At 38.8% G+C, this 22,208-nt stretch overlaps 1 protein-coding gene across 1 annotated transcript in view; it reads left to right on the forward strand.

The window, feature by feature from the left end:
- Window positions 1–22,208, forward strand: part of COL1A2 (collagen, type I, alpha 2) — a gene marked incomplete at its 5' end in the record, with an annotated part of 39,112 nt that overhangs the window by 6,869 nt on the left and 10,035 nt on the right. The window contains 32 exons of the mRNA XM_010182829.1: window positions 175–228; window positions 619–672; window positions 1,179–1,232; window positions 1,526–1,579; window positions 3,237–3,281; window positions 3,546–3,599; window positions 3,708–3,752; window positions 5,497–5,550; window positions 7,049–7,147; window positions 7,233–7,277; window positions 7,425–7,523; window positions 8,035–8,088; window positions 8,190–8,297; window positions 9,167–9,220; window positions 9,326–9,424; window positions 10,298–10,351; window positions 10,738–10,836; window positions 11,632–11,685; window positions 12,338–12,391; window positions 12,518–12,571; window positions 12,671–12,724; window positions 13,570–13,614; window positions 15,769–15,867; window positions 16,578–16,685; window positions 18,001–18,054; window positions 18,596–18,649; window positions 19,149–19,202; window positions 19,308–19,361; window positions 19,464–19,571; window positions 20,550–20,603; window positions 20,697–20,750; window positions 21,676–21,837. Of these exons, the coding sequence (XP_010181131.1) occupies window positions 175–228; window positions 619–672; window positions 1,179–1,232; window positions 1,526–1,579; window positions 3,237–3,281; window positions 3,546–3,599; window positions 3,708–3,752; window positions 5,497–5,550; window positions 7,049–7,147; window positions 7,233–7,277; window positions 7,425–7,523; window positions 8,035–8,088; window positions 8,190–8,297; window positions 9,167–9,220; window positions 9,326–9,424; window positions 10,298–10,351; window positions 10,738–10,836; window positions 11,632–11,685; window positions 12,338–12,391; window positions 12,518–12,571; window positions 12,671–12,724; window positions 13,570–13,614; window positions 15,769–15,867; window positions 16,578–16,685; window positions 18,001–18,054; window positions 18,596–18,649; window positions 19,149–19,202; window positions 19,308–19,361; window positions 19,464–19,571; window positions 20,550–20,603; window positions 20,697–20,750; window positions 21,676–21,837 (2,187 nt within the window). The remainder of the gene's footprint in view (window positions 1–174; window positions 229–618; window positions 673–1,178; window positions 1,233–1,525; window positions 1,580–3,236; window positions 3,282–3,545; window positions 3,600–3,707; window positions 3,753–5,496; window positions 5,551–7,048; window positions 7,148–7,232; window positions 7,278–7,424; window positions 7,524–8,034; window positions 8,089–8,189; window positions 8,298–9,166; window positions 9,221–9,325; window positions 9,425–10,297; window positions 10,352–10,737; window positions 10,837–11,631; window positions 11,686–12,337; window positions 12,392–12,517; window positions 12,572–12,670; window positions 12,725–13,569; window positions 13,615–15,768; window positions 15,868–16,577; window positions 16,686–18,000; window positions 18,055–18,595; window positions 18,650–19,148; window positions 19,203–19,307; window positions 19,362–19,463; window positions 19,572–20,549; window positions 20,604–20,696; window positions 20,751–21,675; window positions 21,838–22,208) is intronic.

Below are 22,208 nucleotides of genomic sequence, written 5' to 3' on the forward strand. Positions count from 1 at the left end.
CTTGATCCTGTTACAGAACCAAAGCCGAACACTCGGATTCAGACTGCTTCAGATTGGAATCATAAAGTGCAAAGTCAGTTAGGGCCCAGCTATGCCCCAACTCAAGTCAGAAATCAGTGAAAAGACTTACCTGAAGAATGATGCTCTAAGTAATCCTCAATCTATTTTTAACAGGGTCCCCAGGGTCCTCGTGGTCCCCCTGGTCCTCCAGGAAAGGCTGGTGAAGACGTAAGTGGTTATTAAATGTTTCTCATCTCTTTTGGGTCTGTGATTCAACTCTAACATTTGGTTATTGTTAAGCTAAACATTCTATTTGCCATAATTTTTACATTGTTCTATAATACTGGATAGAATAAATAAACCCCTGAAATAATTATTTTATAGCATAAGAGATGCTGTGTTTTGGAAATGTACAGAAAAATTGATAACTTCGAAACCTCTCCAAATACATTATTTAGCTTCCTGAATACAGGAAGAGGGAAATTTGAAAGCTAACAAGCTCTCTGCAATTATCACAAAAGAGAAACTTTGCAATGCTTTTTCCTTTTTTTAATGGTTTATGATATTATTTTATAAAATTAATTTTACCTCTTACTGCATTTTTACTGCATTTTTTAGGGTCATCCTGGCAAACCTGGAAGACCTGGTGAGAGAGGTGTTGCTGGCCCTCAGGTATGTAGCTATATGTTGTATACAGTACAAAACACTTATCAGTGAAACCTAATGGCACTTCTGAATTGCACCACATTAACAGTCTAATAATATTGCCTATATGCATTAATCCAATTTCAGTTCTTACATTCAGAGATGGCATATAGTTATGGTTTTGTCTTCTGTTTCACTCTGCCCCCAGTAAAGCTAGTGTAATTAGTAGCAGGAGTGACATAATGAGCAGTTACACAGGAGCAGGTGAGCAGGTACCTGAGCATAGAAAGCTAAAACAGCTGTGGTATCACGTGTTATTGCATGAAATTTCTGAGATTCAGAACTAGAAAATCAGGTTGATTACTGCTAGTCTTGGAACAAGTCTGGTCCTGGGAGGCTAGGACTATGTTCCTCACTTCAGTGATAATGGCCCAAATCTACTCATTCATTTTATTGAAAGACTTATGTTTTTACTTTCTTTTGAACTTCTGTATACAATATGAGAGACAATCATTCATACACTGTGTTTTTAGGGTGCTCGTGGTTTCCCTGGAACTCCTGGTCTGCCTGGCTTTAAGGGAATTAGGGTGAGTCTATACATACTTATTCCCTGAATAGCTAAGACTAACAATACTTCAGCATACTGAAAACCTCTGGAAATCCCCTCAAAGTTAAGAATATATATTCTAAGTGAATGAACCTTTTTGATGTTTTTAATGTCTCCTGATATGAAAGAGTGATGTAAAAAGAATCAAAACATAAGTTTATACTGAGAAATAATTTTGAGTGGAAAGAGGGATTTACCTTACACGAGTAAGAGTTTGTGTATAGCCATTAGTAGGAAAATCTATACTTAATATTATTTTTCTATTCAATATAGGGACATAACGGTCTGGATGGGCAAAAGGGACAACCTGGTACTCCTGGAACCAAGGTAAAGACGAAGTCTGAAAATGTAGAATGCATATGTAGCTCTTTTGCTAGAAAGACATATGAAGTCCCTTCCAATTAATCTTCCATGTTGTCATTAAACATTTCCCAGCTGCAGTAATCTAGAAGTCAGTGGTTCCATGTAGGACAAATATATGCACATTAATAATTTCCCCCAGGAAATTATTCCTGGGTCCTTATTCTTGAGCCCTCAGTCAAGTTTGTAGCTTTTATCACTGAAAGTACTGAGTTTGGCTCCTAATAATTGGTTGTCCAACAGCATTTTTGCTACCTCTGCTTTTCTGTGGATTGTACTTGGGGTTTTGGTGGTTTTAAAGCACACTAAAATGAAATAATCTCATTTTTCTACAGAATTCTGCTTCATGCTCTAGTGTAAAGCTTTCTGCTAAAACTTTGGATAGATGCATTGCTTTTCTGAGTTAAGACTATTTGATCTTCACAGTCTCTTTCCTTTTTACCTTCCTCAGATTAGTGCACATTTGAATACTATCCTTAAAAAAATATTTTTAAATATGATCTAGAAACATATTTAGCAAACTCTCCCTCTCTTAATTTCTGCTTCTCCTATTCCACCTCAGTGCAGTGTTCTTAAAAACACTACTGGGGTGTTGAGTTGTAGGAAACTTTAGTGCTGCTGATTTAATCACAAGAGATTAGTATTCAAGACCTTTTAGTATAATGAAAAGCTGAAATACTAATTCTCCCTATAGCTTGTTTCTAAGAGCTTAGCACTACTTGCTTATAGAATTAATTAATTGTAACATAGCATTCTCCATTACCACTGCAAGTTGTTAATCTCCAAAAAAATTGGTAATGAGATATCAAACACATGGTCTGTCCAGTCTTTGTAGATTCAAAACAGATAAAGCAATTAAGTAAGGAAAAGTGCAGTTATTAGTAAGAATGCGAACCTGACTGGAAAACACAACCATAATAAACCAGGGCCACTCATGATATAACTGTGCTAAAGGCAGTGATGAAGGCAAAAACTTGTGCTGTTTGCAGCATTTAAGACTAGTTGCATTCAGATATATTCAGGGTAACAGTGCTCTAGGGCAGCTTTTGTCACTATAGACCAGCCTAGACCAACAGCAGGTTTGTTGAAAACGATAATGAAGTGAGAGGAGTCATGTTTTAATGACTGATATCTCAGATTTATTGGTCTTAAGTTAAAAATACCTGAGGCAAATCCTTATTTCTAGCCATTTGACAGAAACTTTGTCACCTTAACTTAAGGCAAAAGAAAGCATCATTCTGCTTCTGCTCTAGCTAAAAAACAGGTACTGATTGATCTGAATTGGTAGTTGGCTATCCAGGCCCTAACTCTTACATGTGTGCTACAGACTTAATATCAGAATAAAGAAAGGGAGTAAATGAAACTGAGATAGGTAAGTGAAGTGACTTGCTCTGGCCTCCTCTTTGAAGAGGATTCCAGTTGGCCATGTTCCAGTATATGCAGGGACAGCTGCCATCTCTGCACCCTCAGGACCTGATGTGCTGTTATTGTACACTGTGGTGCAAGTGCTACAGAAGATAAGGATAGTAGGATCCAGCAGTTGAATATCTCTCTAAATGATGTTGTGCTGTCTGTTCAAAGCATTCTTTACATAATTCAAGCCTGCAAACTTTCTTTTTCATAGGGAGAACCTGGTGCCCCTGGTGAAAATGGTACCCCAGGACAACCTGTAAGTATTTACTGCTGCTATGGAAAATTATGATCTGATAGATGTGGTCCAGCCAGCATTTTGGTCTTTTTTTGTCATCAGTGACACTCCAGCTAACTAGATACTCTAATGTAATAGCATGTGAATATTTAGAACAGAATTGCCTGGCTGCAAAACACTTCATACAGAGACTTAGCAGAAGAAAAGAAATCTTTGTGTGTTTGTTCAGTGAATAGGTATAAATGAGTTGCTTTGATTTTTTTAATTATTTTTTTTTTCTTTCAGGGTGCTCGTGGTCTCCCTGGTGAGAGAGGAAGAGTAGGTGCCCCTGGACCAGCTGTAAGTGGCTTCCCATGTGTCTCTTTGTTATCATGACCAGCACAAACTCTGGCTTTCTCTGATCTTTGAATCTCTTCAAACTCTATTTATTATGTTTTCCCCTCACAGGGTGCTCGTGGAAGTGATGGCAGTGCTGGCCCCACTGGACCTGCTGTAAGTTCCAGTCTTGATCTTTGACAATCTGGTACCATTAGGCCTTGTATCCCTCTTTATGTTTATGGAGGATTTCGTGAGCTTCTGAGAAGTTACTTGTGTGAACATTTTTAACACAGTTCTTTGTTGCTTATCAGACCATCCCAAAAAGAATTAATAAAACATAAACCCTTTGCAGACAGTATCCTGAGAGCCTGAGGATTTATATTAAACACATCTGTATCACAGGAACCAAATATTCTCTCATTTGCACTGGTGAGTTCATAGGGAAACACTCAAATGAACAGAATCCTCATTTTCAGCAATCGAACAGACCAGTTATCATCCAAAAACTAAGATGATTTTATACCTTTTAGCAGGTATATACCATGCACGTGTTGCAGATGATTACAGTTATATACATCCTGAAACTATTATATGCACTCCAGGACATAGCATTGCATCTACGGTATTGTCCTGTCTAACAGGAGTTAAGCTTTTTCATTCATCGCCAATACCTGACTTATGTGAGCTAGTGCGAAAGGGCAGGAAGATCCAGCTGTCCTGGTCTGATTGGTCAGCAGTAACTATTCTAGTAAGTGCTAATCCAATGCAGATCAGTCCCTTTAAAAGGAGTTATTGTTGCCATAGCGTACCACTGACTTCAGGAAACCTCATTTACTTCAGTGAAATAAATGTGTGTACAAAAGTAGTTTCAAAGCTGTAAAAAAAAAAAAAAAAAAAGGAATAGCCCTGAGTAGTTTTTCCTTTCTGCCTTCACTATTCAGGTCAATGATGAAGATACACTTGCTTCTGTCAGTTTTTCTAAAGTTTATTTTAATGCTCCTTGTCACTACAAATATCTGTCATGCTTTAACAGAGTGGAATATTAGCAGAGGTACAAATTTTAATTCAGTTTTCCCATATAGGGTATTTGAAAACATATGCTTGATTGGGCATTTGAATTGCAGGCAAATAGAGACCTTATACCCAAGATCTGATGTTATACTTTGTAGTAGAACCAAAGCATTTTAGCTATCATGAAGCGAAATGAGTTACTGTAGGAAAAATATTCTGGAGCTGCTGACTGCAAAGGTGTTACTCTGAATGGACAGCAGTAGACTTGCATTGGGTCCCAGCATCTATGCCAGGGTAAAGTTATTTTACACATACTTAGGTTATGATGCTGTAAACATTTTGTATAGCACTTATTAACACTCTTTTTTAAAACTGACCTTACCAACCCTGTTCCCATTTGTGAAGAAAGACAAATGCTGTTGTCAACACAGGACTGTTGTGTGTGACCAGTAGTCTACTGGTGTGCATACTGTGTACACATTTACCCCTGCACAGTAAATGTGTTGGACAAAGAGCCACCTAAGGCTTGTAGTTGCAGAATGCAGTGCTCCCCATCATTAACTGGAGGACTGTACAGCAACAGATCTTGTCTTGCAGATGCCTGTCTCTGCGCATCCATGGTTTATTCTTTGTCAGGTGTTTGGCCTCAAGGCAAGGTTTTACCAATCATTGCTTAATCTGCACTTCTTTTAGCTGCACTGCAAATGTTTTTTCAGCATTGACTTCGCTGTTTATAGCGAACCATATCTGTCAGTTTAGAGTTGCAAAAGGCTACTGTTATTCTGAGGTGGTAATGGACAGAAGTGTTAAGTGAATGTGCATGTTTTTAATCAATTTACTTCAGCAGGCAAGATGCTTCTGTCATCATTGAATACCTTTACACAGCCGCTTCCCTTTAATTTCCTAGGGTCCTATTGGTGCTGCCGGTCCTCCAGGCTTCCCAGGTGCTCCTGGTGCTAAGGTATGAACATCTGTTTGATTCTCCTAGTACATTTGATAGTGAAGATGAAATATAGTAACTAGTATTGCTAGGCAGAAAAAAACCCACCCTCTCTGAAATGGAAGTGCTTTCTTATAAGGATCAGGATGAGGATGAATCCCTACAGTATTTGGAGAAATCATATGTGAATGCTAATTTAAAATACAGTGATTATTTCACAGCTGAAGATTGATGGTAGGCAGATTCAGGAAGACACATAACTTCTTTCTTTCTTTTGCTACTTCCTGTGTGGTACAGTGGTACACCTTGTAAAGGTGACGTGGATCATGATAAATAAGTGAAGTAGCAATTTACGTCACTTTACAGAAGTAGTGGAAGGCCAAGAAGCTGCAGTTGAGTATCAGGCTTCTTCTAGCCTAAGTTCTTGAAATTACAATAGAGAAACTTTCCAGGTTTAGGGCAAGTTTTGTTCTTGTAGACTGTAACTTAGATGATTCAGTTTATTGCTCAGATCTTAGCATTTTTAGCTGGGTGAGACTCATTATTTTGAATTTTACTTTGTCGAAGGAAGAACAGAGGTTTTGGAGCAAGTGTGTCCCGTGTACTGCATTTAAAAATTTCACTCACCATTTGCCAAGAAGCTTAGAGCTGCATATGCTTATATGTAGTGTGATAAAGCTTTTCATCCTTAACACAAATACACAAAAGCCCTGTCACAACAGACAAACCCTTACCTTGATCCACCTTTTGAAGAAAATAGAGGATTATTTGCTAGACCTCTTAATATTAACTGCAAGGAAGATGAGGAAAAAGTGACATCCTGTTCTGATATTTTTTGTCACTTTTGGAAACCGAGAAGTCTTCTCTGATGCAGATGAGAGCGTGGTTACAATATTTAATTTCAAGAGAAGACTGCCTACGTGTCCAGAGTGAACTCTGACAACTTAGAGAATTGCAGAAGAGAAGTTGTCATTATATTCAGGTTTTTTTCTAGTAGAGTTAGTGATCACAAGCTCCTGAGAGTAAAATGAAGAGCCTTTTCTTCCTGACATTTGCTCCACTGTGAGCACTATCATACTTCATTCTGATCAGGCATTGATTTGCATTTTGCATCAGTGCAAATGGCATCTTAAGGTGCAAGATAATGATTAACAAGGTCTCACACACTGAGGCATCGCAAGCCAGTTGCTGGAGACACATGGCTGCAGATAAGACTAATTGTCATCCTGATTTTTCTAGGTCAATTTTCTGTGTAATCCTCAGTGATAATGTAGCTTTTTAGATATGCTGAGCATCTGTTGCTGCCATGTTAGCCATCAGTTTTGATGAGCCTTAGCTAGGCTTCCTAGCTTCAGTGCCTTTAAAATTCAATAAAAGTTCTCAGGTCCTTGATTTCATGAACTCTGAAGTGGAAATATATACATCAGATTGTCTTCTTAATGTCAGGCTAGTATAGGATTTCTCCACTATTGCCCTAACACTGTACACTGATAGAGGGCTCTATCCTTCCCTCAAACAGGGTGAAATCGGACCGGCTGGTAATGTTGGTCCTAGTGGTCCTGCTGGTCCAAGAGGAGAGATTGGACTTCCCGGTTCCAGTGGTCCTGTTGGCCCTCCAGTGAGTAACCTGTGAGACTTCATCTATTGTCAGACAGGTACACCTGAGACTCTGAACTAACCAGTATTGTTATCTTCTTTAACAGGGCAACCCTGGTGCTAATGGTCTTCCAGGGGCTAAAGGTGCAGCTGTAAGTACAGCCTTACACACACTTATCTGCTTTAAAAAAAACAAAACCAAAACCAAAAACAACCTATCCAAAGCCCAACAAAAAACAGTTAATGCAACAGAAAAGATAATGGGCTCATAATACCCTTTTTTTCCCTCTGTTGGACAGGGTCTTCCTGGTGTTGCTGGTGCTCCTGGTCTGCCTGGTCCCCGTGGTATTCCTGGTCCTCCTGGCCCTGCTGGTCCTAGTGGTGCTAGAGGACTTGTTGTAAGTGATCTTGTATATTGCATGTCTTCACTTGAAAACTGGACACAGTATCCACAGTTTTAAAGACTTCCTCTGGATACATTTTTGTATTTATTGCAGATATTTTTTTCTTGCTCCACTATAATTAAACATTGTAGTTTGTGTCTCAGTCCTTGCTTCAGATGCTGAGACTGAAGAGGTTCATTTTGTACTCCTTTTGGGTGCAAGGACTGTTAAGCTCTGTCAGTGTTGATACTTTCAAGAGAGATACGGCAGCAGTCTCACAATCAGGCCTTCAATGGGTATCCTCAGTAGAGGAACCAGCTCTGGATATTTCGTAGTTCAATATTTGCCATTTCTAAGTATCATTAACATGTTTCTTTTTGTGCCTGTTAAGCCAAACATTCACTGCATTGGATCATGGCATTGGATGATTAAAGAATGCTTTGATTAATTAAAAAGCTGTCCAGGTAGAAGAGAGATTTTTGGAATGAAACTTAATTCTATGATCTCCTTTTGTTTTGGACTCTAGGGTGAACCAGGCCCTGCTGGTGCCAAGGGAGAAAGTGGTAACAAGGGTGAGCCCGTAAGTACAGCAACATGTGAAAGTTGTTTCAATGAATAAAGTCTGATACTATCTGCAGCACCACATCTGATTTCTTCTTTTTCTCTATTTGCCTGAAATAGGGTGCTGCTGGACCCGCTGGCCCTCCTGGTCCTAGTGGTGAGGAAGGCAAGAGAGGCAGCACTGGTGAACCTGGCTCTGCTGGTCCCCCAGGCCCTGCTGGTCTAAGAGTGGGTTTTCTTTTCATGTTCCAGAAGTAGATGGAAAAAGGAAAGAGGAAATAAAACTAGTCTCAGAAAGGCAAATTAAGTAATTCTGAGTAATTAAATTTACAGTAATGCTGCTAAACAAAGATCATTTGCCATTCTGAGCCTTTTGGTTAATTGGGACCAAATCTATTTTTGCTTTGTATTAATGCTATTTACTATTTTATCCTTGAAGTAATTAGACGTTGCTTTGATTTATCAGTTGTGTAATATTTATTGAATTATCTTTGATTACTCTTAAAGCTTTGTGTTGGGATTTAACTGCTTAAATCAGATAATTGGCTCATACAAAGCAGGAGGCAAAAGGTTTCAATTCAGTGTCTTCAAGGTTGCCTAGTACCCTTTTCACTGGGAAAGGAAATAGCTCCATGCATTTCAGGAGACATGTGGCTTCATGCAGGAGCAGAAATTCACTGGAATAGGAAAAATTGCAGTGTTTCCACCAGATTTTTTTATGGAGATAAGGATTCAGTGTTGTGCCTTGGATAGGGTACAGAGAGTCATAGAGAAGCTGGTAACTCTGCAGAGAAGCAGAGGTGAAACACTGTGGGCCAGCTTGTGGGGTCCTAGCTGCTGGCTAGAGCCACTGTTAGATTACAATGAACAGTGAATATGCTCTGATACAAGCAGATTAGAATTTAAAGAAATCTAAAGGAAGTGAGAGAGATCTCTTTCACAGTATATATTTACACTGAGGTGTGTGTGCTTAGAGCTGCACTTACCACAAATTCAGCAGCCCTGGTTGGAAGGCTGAAATTGAGCAAGCACTATACATCTTCCAGGAATGGATATATTTCTTGCCCTTTCTTGATTTGTTTTGTGTTCACTTGCAGGGTGTGCCTGGATCTCGTGGTCTCCCTGGAGCTGATGGCAGAGCTGGTGTCATGGTAAGACTTCTGTCTGGGTCACTATTTCTAAACCATCTTCGTTTGTATACAGATGCGTGATGCTTTTTGCTACCTATGCCTGATTTTATTTATTTATTTTGGTAGGGACCTGCTGGTAACCGTGGTGCTAGTGGTCCTGTTGGTGCTAAGGGTCCTAGTGGTGATGGTGGCCGTCCTGGTGAGCCTGGTCTTATGGGTCCAAGAGTAAGTTTGAACTCTGTGGTGTAAGTTTGAACTATGCAAAAAGAAAGTTACTTACAATTTAGGGACAAAATTTTTCAGAAATCCGACTGCAAAAATTCAACCTGTGCTAACCACAATTAGGACACTTCTACCACTGTATTGAAAAAACAGCCATGAGGAAATTATTAAGAAGCATCCAAATGTTTATTGAAATAAGTTTATTTTATACGTGGTAGCATTTGATTGCCTTGTTATGGAGCAGTGCTCCCTTGTACTGGATACTGCATTGACTTCTGAGAGGAGGTTCCACTTGTGATTATTTGCAGAACGTGATAATTAAGTTCACAGCTGAACTGTGTGTGTTCTCTTTAACTAAAAGAGAAGCAAACCATACTAGAATGATACGAGATGGCTGATCTCAATTATTTCATTTTTATTTTGCGAATGATTTAACTGAAAACAGCCATCCACTTGTGGTGCTAGCTGCAGCCTGATTATGTCCATGTCATTGTCTTTTATCCTCTTTAATCTACTATTTCTCTTCCTATACCACCTGATGAAGTGAAAGAGTTTTCAATGCACGTATGAACTATTATGCATCTGCAAGCATTTAAGCACATCCTCTGCTAAAATAGAGCCTAAATTAGTTTATATGAGTGAAACAGGTACTTACCTGTACTGATTTTCAAGTGTCATGGGAGCACACACCACCAATTTAAACTTCAGTTTGTTTTAGATATCAACTTGATAGGACATACAGTCCTGTTTCCACAGTGTATATTGATAACTTGGTGTCTGTGTGTGTGTGTATGTGTGCATATAGGAGGAAAAAAAAATATTAACTGTTGGGTGAGTTGGTTTCCCTCTAAAAACATGAAACTTTTCCTTTCTCAGGGTCTCCCAGGTCAGCCTGGAAGCCCAGGCCCTGCTGGCAAGGAAGGCCCCGTTGTAAGTACCTTGCTTTTCATTCTTTTTCCCCATTGCATATGAAACATACACATAAACAGAGATTTTAAAAAGCAGAGATCTCAGCACTGAGCTCTAACACAACTCTATGTAAAACCAGCAAGGTTTTACTACCATATTACTAGGAAGATCAGTGAGAAACTTTACATTCACTTCTGTGGGTCTCAAATCAGCCCTATGTCCTGGAAGGGGAAGAAGAAATACAGTTCTACAAAAAGGAGAAAAATGGAGGAATGCTTCAGCATGCGATGTATAACCAGTGTTTAAACATTTAAATGGGATTTGCTTCCTGTCAGTACACATTTCTCCCAAAACTGAACTCTAATTAAATTATTCCAGCCATTTAATAGTATGATTTCTATTTCTAGGGTTTCCCTGGAGCAGATGGTAGAGTTGGGCCAATTGGTCCAGCTGGTAATAGAGGTGAGCCTGGCAACATTGGATTCCCTGGACCAAAAGGTCCCACTGTAAGTATACTACAGAACCTTTCTATTAGTGTGAAGATATTTCCGGACTAATTTGTAGGTCCCCAGCTCTAACAATCAAAAACATCTCCCTGTGTCCTCCTGTACTGCTTATTGGATGGCATCCACTTACATTAAAGAGTTCTGTTTAAAATTATTTTCCAATTATCTAAAATACTATTAAAGAAATTATAAACAATTTAATTTGTTTATGAATATGTGGACATTTAATTGATTAGAATAATATATGTCTATATTATAATTTCTGCATGTCTGTTTTATCATTTCTGTATATACACTTCAGTAAAAGGTCTGTAAAGGTTGTCCACCAAGCCTAAGTTTCAGTTCCAGAGTATTGTTATTTATGGAGCACAATCCAAAGCTCACTCATTTTAGAAGAAAAGCTACCAGTGATTTCAGTGAGGCTCTTGACATGTCATATGGAGGCCACAGATAACAATAATAATCTCCTGGATTTGTGGTGTTGCTATACATGCGAACACATGGAGACATATATAGTGTATTGCCTAGGATACTATGCAGTGTCATGAATTATGATCTCAAAAAACAAAGGAATGGAGTTTTGAAAGGAAAATACATTTATTTTTGAGCTATTCTTTCCAAGTGGTTTATCAAGGCAGACGGAGCTTCTGGGTGTTTTAGCTAGGGTTAAAGAAATATTATGATAAATCTTCTGGCAAGGAAAGTATTAGTCTCTGTTTATTGAGATATAATGCTGTTTACTGAATATAATGTGACGTCTTGGTTAACTTTTGTATCTTTTTCTTTCAACTTCAGGGTGAACCTGGCAAACCTGGTGAAAAAGGCAATGTTGGTGTTGCTGGCCCACGGGTATGTGGATATGGGTTTTTTTTATGAACCTCCATAGAGAAAAAAGTAGATTTTCAAAATCTCTGTAATAAGATAGCATTGTGTTGTGCAAGCATGAAGAGATCATAAAATAGAAAAGCACTTGGGAATGTATTCATCTAGCCTCATGCCAATGGGGTCTGTTACTTAAGGGATAAATGAAAACTGCCCTTATTGGGTATTAATTGGATAATTAATTATGGAGTATTAGCCTCCTGTGAAAAGAAAAAAAATAGCACTCCCCGTGCAAATTTTTTTGGGATACTGTATGGTTTCTAATTTGTCCTGTAAATTTACAGCTTTTTACTGACAGTTGAAACATACTAATTCTTCCATTTAAGGTACCAAATAATTGGTCTGTTCTGGGAAAAATGTTATCAGGAAGGTTCCTATAATCTGTAATTCCAAAGAAAGTTTCCTTAAGAATGAATGAACTGCAATAACTAAAACAATCACCAGAATTTAAAATTGCAAGCATTTTTAGTACCATTTGACAATGAAGCTCTTACACATAAATTATCAAGTTCAAAATACACAGCAAGAGACCTTTGGGTTTGGCACAGAATTACTTAGAGAGATATTATCCATAACAAATCAAAACTTTGATAACAGCTTTCTACTTGAACACATTTAGGGTGCTCCTGGTCCAGAGGGAAACAACGGTGCTCAAGGTCCTCCTGGAGTCACTGTAAGTAACAGCTTTAACGCAGATCCAGTTTGTGATTTACTTTTCTTTAATGGGACTTCCCATTTTAAAATAAATTTTCCTATATTTCTCCTTCCAAGCTAATCACTTGTTTTTCATTCTGTTCAGGGCAACCAAGGTGGAAAGGGTGAAACAGGTCCTGCTGGCCCTCCTGGCTTCCAGGTAAGTATCTGTGTGCTCCGCTCAATCTTATCTATGGTTTACAAAGCATGAAGTGCTTCTGCCTTAACTTTATTTGTATTCTTATTTCTTTACACTTAGGGTCTGCCAGGTCCCTCGGGTCCAGCTGGTGAAGCTGGTAAACCAGGCGAAAGGGTGAGTGGCAGATACAGTACTCCACAAATAGGGGCAGGCATTGCATAAGCATTATATTTACAATTGCACATGTGGTGAAGCAGCAAGAGCCTGGAGATCCATTTGCCAAAACAAAGCAATCTGTGCTATATGCAAAGTTTAATAGTTCCTTTTGTTAAAGCTAGCCACAAATTAAGAAAGCCCTTTGGAATTGGCAACATACTATTTTTTCAACGTTTTGGTATGAAACTAAGCAAAGCCAATCCTTTGCTTTTTGGTCCTTAAGCAGCAATAAAATTGCTTCCACCCAAAAAAAAGACAAGACAGTACTTCAAAAATATTTTACTTCAAATTCCTTTTGAAGTCTTCAAGATTCTATCTAACCTGAATTACTCCAATTGTATACTTCTACACCTCAATAGTTTTCAGTGAATTTACAATGGCATACAAATGAGGTAGTTCAGTGGTAATTCAGGCTCTAGGTTCTGCACAGTTGAAGTATGTGATGTAATCTGCAAATTGTGCATCTTATGTGTCATAATGACCCTGAAATTTTATAGTTACATCCCCCTGCATCCCTGTAAAAGAGTTTTTACATTGCATGTACCTGAAAAATGACCTTGGAATTAGCTAGCTAGCTCTTTCTTCCCATGAGAAATTATCTCTTGTGCTTTGAGATATTGTACAGCTATATAAAAAGAAGTTATTTCTGTGTATCTCAAAGACTGGGTTAAGTCTGAAGATTTTCAATATGCTGCTTTAATTTGAGAAGCATTTCTATTTACTGCTAATAAACAAAGCACAGTTGAAGCTAATGAGTTTGCTTTAGAAATAAGCTTTACCAATATGTCTATTCTCTTCTATAGGGTCTTCATGGTGAATTTGGTGTCCCTGGACCTGCTGGCCCAAGAGTGAGTAACTCATTTGAAATCTAGTACAGGCTGTCTTAATAATGTGTTCAATAATAATAGTAACTATAAACATTTCAAAGTTTCTCAAAACAAATAGCTCTTCTCAGAATACAGCACGTTGCAGCAGACTCCTAGGAATGAAGGAAAATTTTCTGGTTTTTGCGTGTGTCAGGATGTATGATTATATAGAATTGTCAGTGTTAGTAAACTTCTAGATAAGCAATATTAATATCACCCAAATAGAACTAATCTATTTTTTTTGTATTAATGAACCTCACAATGAGAATGTGGATGACAAAAGGCTGACCCTACCTTGTTATACTGTGGCATATGAGAATTTTCATCTCCAGTACCTGTGCACAGACCTTCTTACCCTGACCAGTTCAGCCATACCATCCCTCAGCTCAGCTTCTACCTCCCAAATAATGTCTTTGTGAACAAATGGTGAGCTAAATTCAGAGCCTGGAATAGTCATTAGAGGATACTGCCCCCCCCACTTTCCTTTATTCCTGCACTGTGAATAAACATCTGTAGAGAGCTTTGTGTGGAGGCTTTCTTGCATGGCAGGAACATCCCATTTATGCAGAGCAATGAGTAGTTTATAAAATGCTCGATTAATTCTTCGCTTTCCAAATCCCCTTATAAAGAGCTTGATATTTAAATTACTTCTGCTGCTGCTGCTTTTCTTCTGTCTTCCAGACTAAATGTATTCATGCCAAATATTCCCATTCACTCTTATCAGTCATGTCAACCAGTTTAAATAGCACTTTTCCTCCCTATATTTAGTCCTCTGAGGCTGTATTAGTAACCATGTGTGCTTTAAACTTTAATTTTGCTGATCCATCCAAGTCAAGTTCCCTTTATCATTGTAGCAGCAGTTATCTATCTGTACTCTAGCTTGTCTTAAGCATCTCATACCCAGCCAGAGTGTATTTCATTCAGTATTCCAAATTAGGTCTTACTGATGTTTTATACAAAATTATTAACACTTCCTAAAAATACCTCACTCCTTGTGCCAGATCAGTTTCCCTTTCATGTCTATATCATATTGTTGGCTATCGTTTGTCACCTTTCCTCTTCTGTCATTTTCAGCAGGTGAACTCTCCATTTACAGCACAAATACTCAGTTTTGGTACCTAAACAAATGGCCTGGTACTTTGCATTCTTGAATGTTGTCCCACTTGTACTGTGGCAGCCCGCCAGCAGGTTATTCACTTCTTCCTGTGTAATATGCCAACCCTTCTTCCTGTTGACAAGAGCTTCCACCTTTGTGATATTTGCATATTTTGTAAATCTTTCTTCCTTTTTTGCCTCTCTAAGATTAACAAAATATATGTAAGAATAAGGCAAAGATATATTAATTGGGGAATATTATTACAGTATAAGTTACCCTTCTGTGTCACTGGTTGCTTTTCAGCAGTGTGATACCTCTCCTTGAGTCAGTCTTCTGACTACATCATAGCTGTCATTCAGACTCTCAGATTCTCTAATGTAACTAAAAATCTCCATTATGCATTATCAGATTACTCACTGATGTCCAGCTTGATTGCACTGGGATAAAAAAAAGATGCCTTTAGTAAAATGGATATTTCTGCCTTTGATAGGTCTACTGTGCATTTAAGTCCAGTTTCTGACTACTTTCACATCTCCAGATCACCTCTGTTTCAGAGTTTATCCTTATACCTGTTATAATGTGCAGGTCACATTAGTAGGCTTTAGCTGTCACCTTTATTCTCTAATATTCACCAGGCATTTGCCACTGTAAAAATAATTGTTTGCCAATTGCTGTGGCTCAACTTTCACTAGAATACGCTATGCGCCCTTGATTTGGTATCAGAATTTCCATTTGACAATACAATGCAAGACACTTACTACAGTGAGCACAGTAGCCAAAATCCATGTTCAAGAAGTACTTATACTTTAATTGTCAGCTGTTATAATGATGCAAGACTTTAGTACTTCACTTCACTTTATTTGTGTCAGAAGCTAGAGCCAATTAACAGTTTAGTTAACATCTGCATAATTCTAAGATAGTTCTTAATGGTTTGTTCAGCTAAAAATGCATTGCATTGTCGTTGCTGCTCGTCAGTGCTTTTAAACCTCTAAGCTACAGAACAATTCATGGGAAAACTCAAATCAGACTGTCGCCTGCAGGGTGAACGTGGTCTTCCTGGTGAAAGCGGTGCTGTTGGTCCTGCTGGTCCCATTGGAAGCCGTGGTCCATCTGGCCCACCAGGCCCTGATGGTAACAAGGTATGCCTTTTCCAGCTGCCATGGCCTCACTGTTTTAGCTGTTGAATTCCTGACAAAGACAATCTAAAACCTTCTTCCTTAAGAGTATAAATGACAGGTAACCTGTACACCATAGCCAGTTCTTCAAATGGTAAATCTCAATCCCAGCTAGTCCACACCAATATTAAAGATTTTTATGTTTAGCACTATAGATGACAGGAGGAGAACTCTAGTTTGGAATCTGAATACCGCTTGTTAGCAGGCTATACTATTACTCTAAGATAGGGTCTGAGATTTTTGCCAAAATTCATTATGACTTCTATTTATACCCACCTCTCCTTATGCACAGAAAGTTCGTGTGTCTATAAGCATTATTTTGCCCAAAACATTAGCACAATAATGAGCTGACATCTACTGAAATAACATTGACTTGATGCTAATTGAATGAGTTTTAGTTTTCAAGATTTTTGTGGGTAATACTTCCATGAAAGTTTAGTCTGGAGCATGGGACACCGTAAAACCTCAAGAGCCCACAGAATCAGAGAGAGTCTTCACATCTGGCATCTTCCCTAGCTGAAACAGTAAAATAAGTACAATAGCTTAAGATTAAATACTACTACTTACACTGTTTACAAGCAAGCAGAATGATGGGCAAAATAATAGTCACAAAATTCTGTTTCAAGTTGTGTGAATGATTTCACCTGTCTTACATGATGCGCTGTTGCTGCTAGGGTGAGCCTGGCAATGTTGGTGCTGCTGGTGGTCCTGGTCCTGCTGGCCCTGGTGGAATCCCAGGAGAGAGAGGTGTTGCTGGTGTTCCGGGAGGCAAGGGTGAAAAGGTAAGGTAGAAAGTCAAACCTGCTTTGTTATGGCATGCATAGGTTTGGGAGGTGCTTGAATTTCGTTAATTAAAAAAAACTCCCAGTACCCCAATTCGACTGTAATTTAGTGTGAAATTCTATTACATAATGATTCATTAGTAGCCAATAAGGAGAGGTTTTGTTGGTCTGACAGACTGACAGTGTATTCTAAGGTTGTATTTTGATCTTTGTTCAGCATTTGGAATTGGTTTAAGTGTCAGGTTGTGCTTCACAGGATTGGTTAACAGTGAGCTTATCTTTACCGAAGAAATACTAAAGCTGTCTTTGAGTACAGGCTTTAAAGTAGTGATCACAAAGGATCAAAGCCTTGACTGCTCTAGGTGCAGTGACATATAAGTAAATTGATTACAAAAATTCTGTAATTACTTCAGTTGTCTATAAAATCTGAAGACATTTTAGACAATGTAAGCCCTTAAATAAAGCTGTAAAGTCTGGTTGCAAGTCCTGTTGATACCTCTGCTTTATCCATATGATTATCTATAAAATGGAGTTTTATCTTGGTATGTATATTTCATTCCATATTCTCTTCTCTTCAGCATTTAAACTCAAAACTGAGATTTCTAGAACTGCTTTATTTGTTTTGACTAAAAAAATCCATAGTTATTTAGCATAAATGGAGTTGTAAGGAAATTAAGATGAAAATTTCTTGCAACTTTATATAAAACACTATGTACTGACATGCAGGTAAATGCAGAAGAGTAGGAACAGAGTTCTTATCTGATTTCTTGATACTAGTAATGGCCTGGATATAACTTTGTGTTATACAAAGCATCGCATTTTATGTGACCACTCATATAACATCACTGCTTTTAACAGTTCTTTTCCTGCTTCAAGTAGAAAGTATACCATAAACACCCAAAGGATTTTTTATATATGGTTATTTCTTGGCCAAAATTAAAGGAATTTTGAGCTAGGATTTACATTCATCATTTGGAATATACATCAACTTGGTTTTGAATTTTTAATTCCATTCAGAATTATTGACACCTGGGGAAGATGAAATAGTTTTCCCATCAAAGAGGCAGGCTCATAATTCTGAAAAGCGTGTCAGTCCCTCTTATCTGCAGATTCTCACTTTGCAGGTCAGTACATACTCAGCAATAGGAACAAAATAATAATGAAAGTCCGTTCCATAAACAAACTAGCATGATAAGCATCTTGTATCATAGGCAAGTGATACATGGATATGCAACAAATGGTTCAAGACTTATTTCATACAACCTATTGTGTTCCTTACCAATATAATGCTTTTTTCCCCTGTGTGTAATTGTAGGGTGCCCCAGGTCTGAGAGGTGATACTGGTGCAACTGGAAGAGATGGTGCTCGTGTAAGTATCTTTTGGTTCTACTTGAGTTTACCTTGCTACATCTCAGAACTTAAGTGACTGAAAAGGATGTTCAGGACTTACATTTCCCACTGTATTGCTTTTCCTTTTATATCTGCTCACTTTTGATATACTTCAATATGGTTTTGTTGCCTCTTGTCCAGGGATGCTTGAATTTGGGGGAAAGAGAGAAAAATAATAACTTTTCATGCACACAAGCAGAGAAATTACATGAGCAGAGAACCTTGTATTTCATAGACAGTTGTTCAGTGTGATGTTATCCTGTTTAACTTTATGGGCTCAGCCCAGACAGCTAATTCTAAAGGCAGCCTGCCAAGCCACACAGAGTTATCATTAATTTGAGGTTTGGGCTGCTTGTCGTAGAATTCACACATTGGAAGGGAAATAACAGAATAGGTTTTGTTTCATAAAATCATCTGTTCTTTATATTTAAAGCAGCTATCTTCAGGAGGAAAGAGAAAAATTATTAAAAGTAGTCATTCCTGATTTTGTTAGAAATGGTGTCCTGTCTCTTGACCTGTAGGGTCTCCCTGGTGCTATTGGTGCTCCTGGCCCTGCTGGTGGTACTGGTGATCGGGTAAGTCTACTCTTTGAATGAAAAAGTGTCTTTATTGTTTGTGCAGTTTTCCCACACATTAATATTTAAGATGAGGAGTTCTATAAAAAACAGTTCCATCTTTCTAGTATGCATGAGTTCTGCAAGTTTTCCACATTTGGGAGGTAAGCATTATTGGGACTGTAGAACTATTCAGTGAAGTTTGCGATAGCACTCCAAATCTTTTCCTTAAAGGGCAGGGAAGGGATGCACATCTGCATGGCAGGGAAGAAGATTCTGATTTAGACTTTGTCTGGATTCTTCCCAGTTGAGGCTAATTTCCACAGTCCTCCTCACACTATGAGAAGAGTCAGTGCTACAACCACACCTTAGCACAGAATGATTCTTTATCCTGACCGAGTATTGTTAGAAATTATTAATACAGGACACTGTATGTGTCTGTACCACAAGATTGCTCCTGTTCTGACTGCAGAGAGGCCTTCTCCCACAGTGTCATCATGTTTTCTGCCATCTGTTTTAGGGTGAAGGAGGTCCTGCTGGTCCCGCTGGTCCTGCTGGTGCCCGTGGTATCCCTGTAAGTAGCAATTCCACAACTATTCCTGTGTCAAAGACATGATGTTCAGAAAAATGTCCTTTTAAAGCTCATTCCAACCAGTCCTCTCTTCTTTGCCCTCTTTAGGGTGAACGTGGTGAGCCTGGTCCCGTAGGTCCTAGTGGATTTGCTGGACCTCCTGTGAGTATTGTTTGCACTTTCCTCTTATTGATGCCACGCCATTCCTCTGTTTCCTTTGCGTCCTTTCCCAACACCTTGTTCTGTGTGGTTTTCTGCCCATAGGGTGCAGCTGGTCAGCCTGGTGCTAAAGGCGAGCGTGGGCCTAAAGGACCTAAGGGTGAAAGTGGACCAACAGGTGCTATTGGCCCAATTGGTGCTTCTGGACCACCAGTAAGTGAATTGTCTTTGTAAAATGTATGATTCTTAACTGTGCTATGCAACTAATATGCTAGCCTGAAGGCCTTGAGTTTTGAAAAGGTAATTAAAAAAAAAAACAAAAATTCAAACTAGACTATAAGGGAAGTCGCCATACTGATTTTCACACGTTATATAAACTTTGTCAGTCTATTTATATGGGCTCAGATCATGAGTCTGGAACTGAAATGAAGAGGGGGTAAAAAAAACTTTCAACTTGCCCTGAAGATCAGCTAAATCAGTCTATCTTGGACCATTCAGGGGCTGACTGTGGGTAAGTTCTGAGCTGAGGATGATTGTATCTTCCTCTCAAAGACAGGATGTTGCAATCTGACTTTCAGTCATCCAGAAGTATATGTGCAAATTTGCCTGTGCACCCACTTGCACACAGGCTTTTCATGTGCTGACACCTCTATAGCCCAAAGGTATATATTACTTCACATACACAGAGCCCATTATTGGGGAACTGGTTGAAATGATGCAGAAAGTTGAACCCTGGTATTTCAAATACTGTAACATGTTGCAGGATAACATGGCTTGGGGTTCTTACTGTATGTTTCTAAGATAGCAATACTGGGCCCTTGCACCATATGGCTGTACTAGTCATACAGTGCAAACAGAGGACTTGTTGTTCTTTGCCTTATGTCTTTCACATTTTGACTTCCAGATTTGCTTAGATGCGCATAACATTTGCAAGGCAAATTCATTTTAATCATAAATGTCCTGTGCAATTCTTCTCAGTCCTTACCATATTAATTTTAAATGTCTGTGAGAATTTACTACCCAAGTAATCAGGCCAGGAATTGTGGTTTTGGGCCCAGTCCTCCTCCTGTTAAAGTAAAAAGCAAAATAGCCCTTAACTTTCATGAGAGTGAGACTGAGCCCTTATTTGAAACAGGGAACATTAACAGTCCTTCCTTGATTCATCTCTCTTTTTCAATCCTTCACACATAGGGTCCTGCTGGTGCTGCTGGTCCTGCTGGCCCTCGTGGTGATGCTGGTCCTCCTGTAAGTGTTCAGGCTTTTGGAACTGACATTGTTGCTTTTCATGAAGTCATTGCTTCCTTTAAACCAAATCTTCCTTTTCACTTTTATTTTTAGGGCATGACTGGTTTCCCTGGTGCTGCTGGAAGAGTTGGTCCTCCAGGCCCTGCTGTAAGTAACTGTTGAAGAAATTCTAATGGGAGATAAGTCATAAGTTGCATTAGCTAGGGATAATCCTCATTTTTGTTACATGGACACAAATTCTAACCACACTGGAATCACCTCAAGTCCTTGTAGGGCTGCATGAGATAAGAAAAAGTCATTAACTGTTTAGACTCCCAGAGTGGGACTTATGCATTTAGTTTGGGGTTCAGTTTTTTTTTTTTTACAATCCATCAAGCATCCCTCTGCTTCTGGAGGTGCCTAGCCATTTGTAAAAATCTCTGTTTCTTTGCTTTTGTTCACCATGAGTAACTGTATAGCCATTGCTTTTGAGTGGAATAAGAAGGTCACCTCCTATTTGAAAAAGAATGTTACAGTTACCTTCTGTCCACACTTTCTAAAGTATCTGCAGTTCCAGCCCCCGTCTCAAGTAGGGCAACCTCTCATTGTGTTGAAGAACGTGAATCCCTGCTTCTTTATTTTTCAGCCAAAAATCTCATTTCAAATCGGCATTTGTAGTTTTCTTTTCAAAGGTGTTTCCAACCTTTACCAAAAGGTACTTCTTTCCTTAGATACATGTAAATATATTGTAAATCCCAGTATGCAAAGAAAATAATGCTGTTTGAATTGGAAGAAGTTTTTTTTTCTCATAGGTTTTGTAGCTGCAATTATCTGCAGAGACAAATCAATATTTTCCTAACAAATTTTGCCACTTTTACCTACACTGAGTAAAAAAAAAAAATCTCAGTTGAATAATTCTGATTCCAGCTACTCACTGCCAAAAAAGCAAGAGAAGTTGCTGCTTTGGAGCAGCTGATAATGTTTTTATTGTAAAGCACAGTTTCTGTACATGGACATAAAATGAAATTTATCTCTGTTCTCCCCAGTTAATGGGACTATGTTGTAACAATATCATATTCATACTCAATCGTAGGGCATCAGTGGTCCCCCTGGTCCTCCTGGCCCAGCTGGCAAGGATGGTCCTAGAGGTCTACGTGGTGACGTTGGTCCAGTTGGCCGCACTGGTGAACAAGGTATTGCTGGCCCACCTGGTTTTGCTGGTGAGAAAGGTCCATCTGGAGAGGCCGGTGCTGCTGTAAGTTACTGAGTATCACATCTTGTTAAAAATGTTTCTCTTCATGTAAATGTTATGGCTTCTAAGATACTGTTATTTGTTAAGGGCTTTGTTCTTTTATCCACATACTTAGAATCACAGAATCACTTTGGTTGAAAAAGACCTTTAAGATCATCAAGTCCAATCATTAACCTAACACTGCCAAGTCCACCCCTAAACCATGTCCCTGAGTGCCACATCTACACACCTCTTAAACACCTCCAGGGATGGTGACTCCACCACTTCCCTGGGCAGCCTGTTCCAGTGCTTGACAGCCCTTTCAGTGAAAACTTTTCCCCTAATATCCAATCTAAACCTCCCCTGGAGCAATCTGAGGCTGTTTCCTCAAGTCT

The sequence above is a fragment of the Mesitornis unicolor genome, unplaced genomic scaffold (assembly GCF_000695765.1).
Source record: "Mesitornis unicolor isolate BGI_N332 unplaced genomic scaffold, ASM69576v1 scaffold14954, whole genome shotgun sequence".
Classification (NCBI taxonomy): Eukaryota; Metazoa; Chordata; class Aves; order Mesitornithiformes; family Mesitornithidae; genus Mesitornis; species Mesitornis unicolor.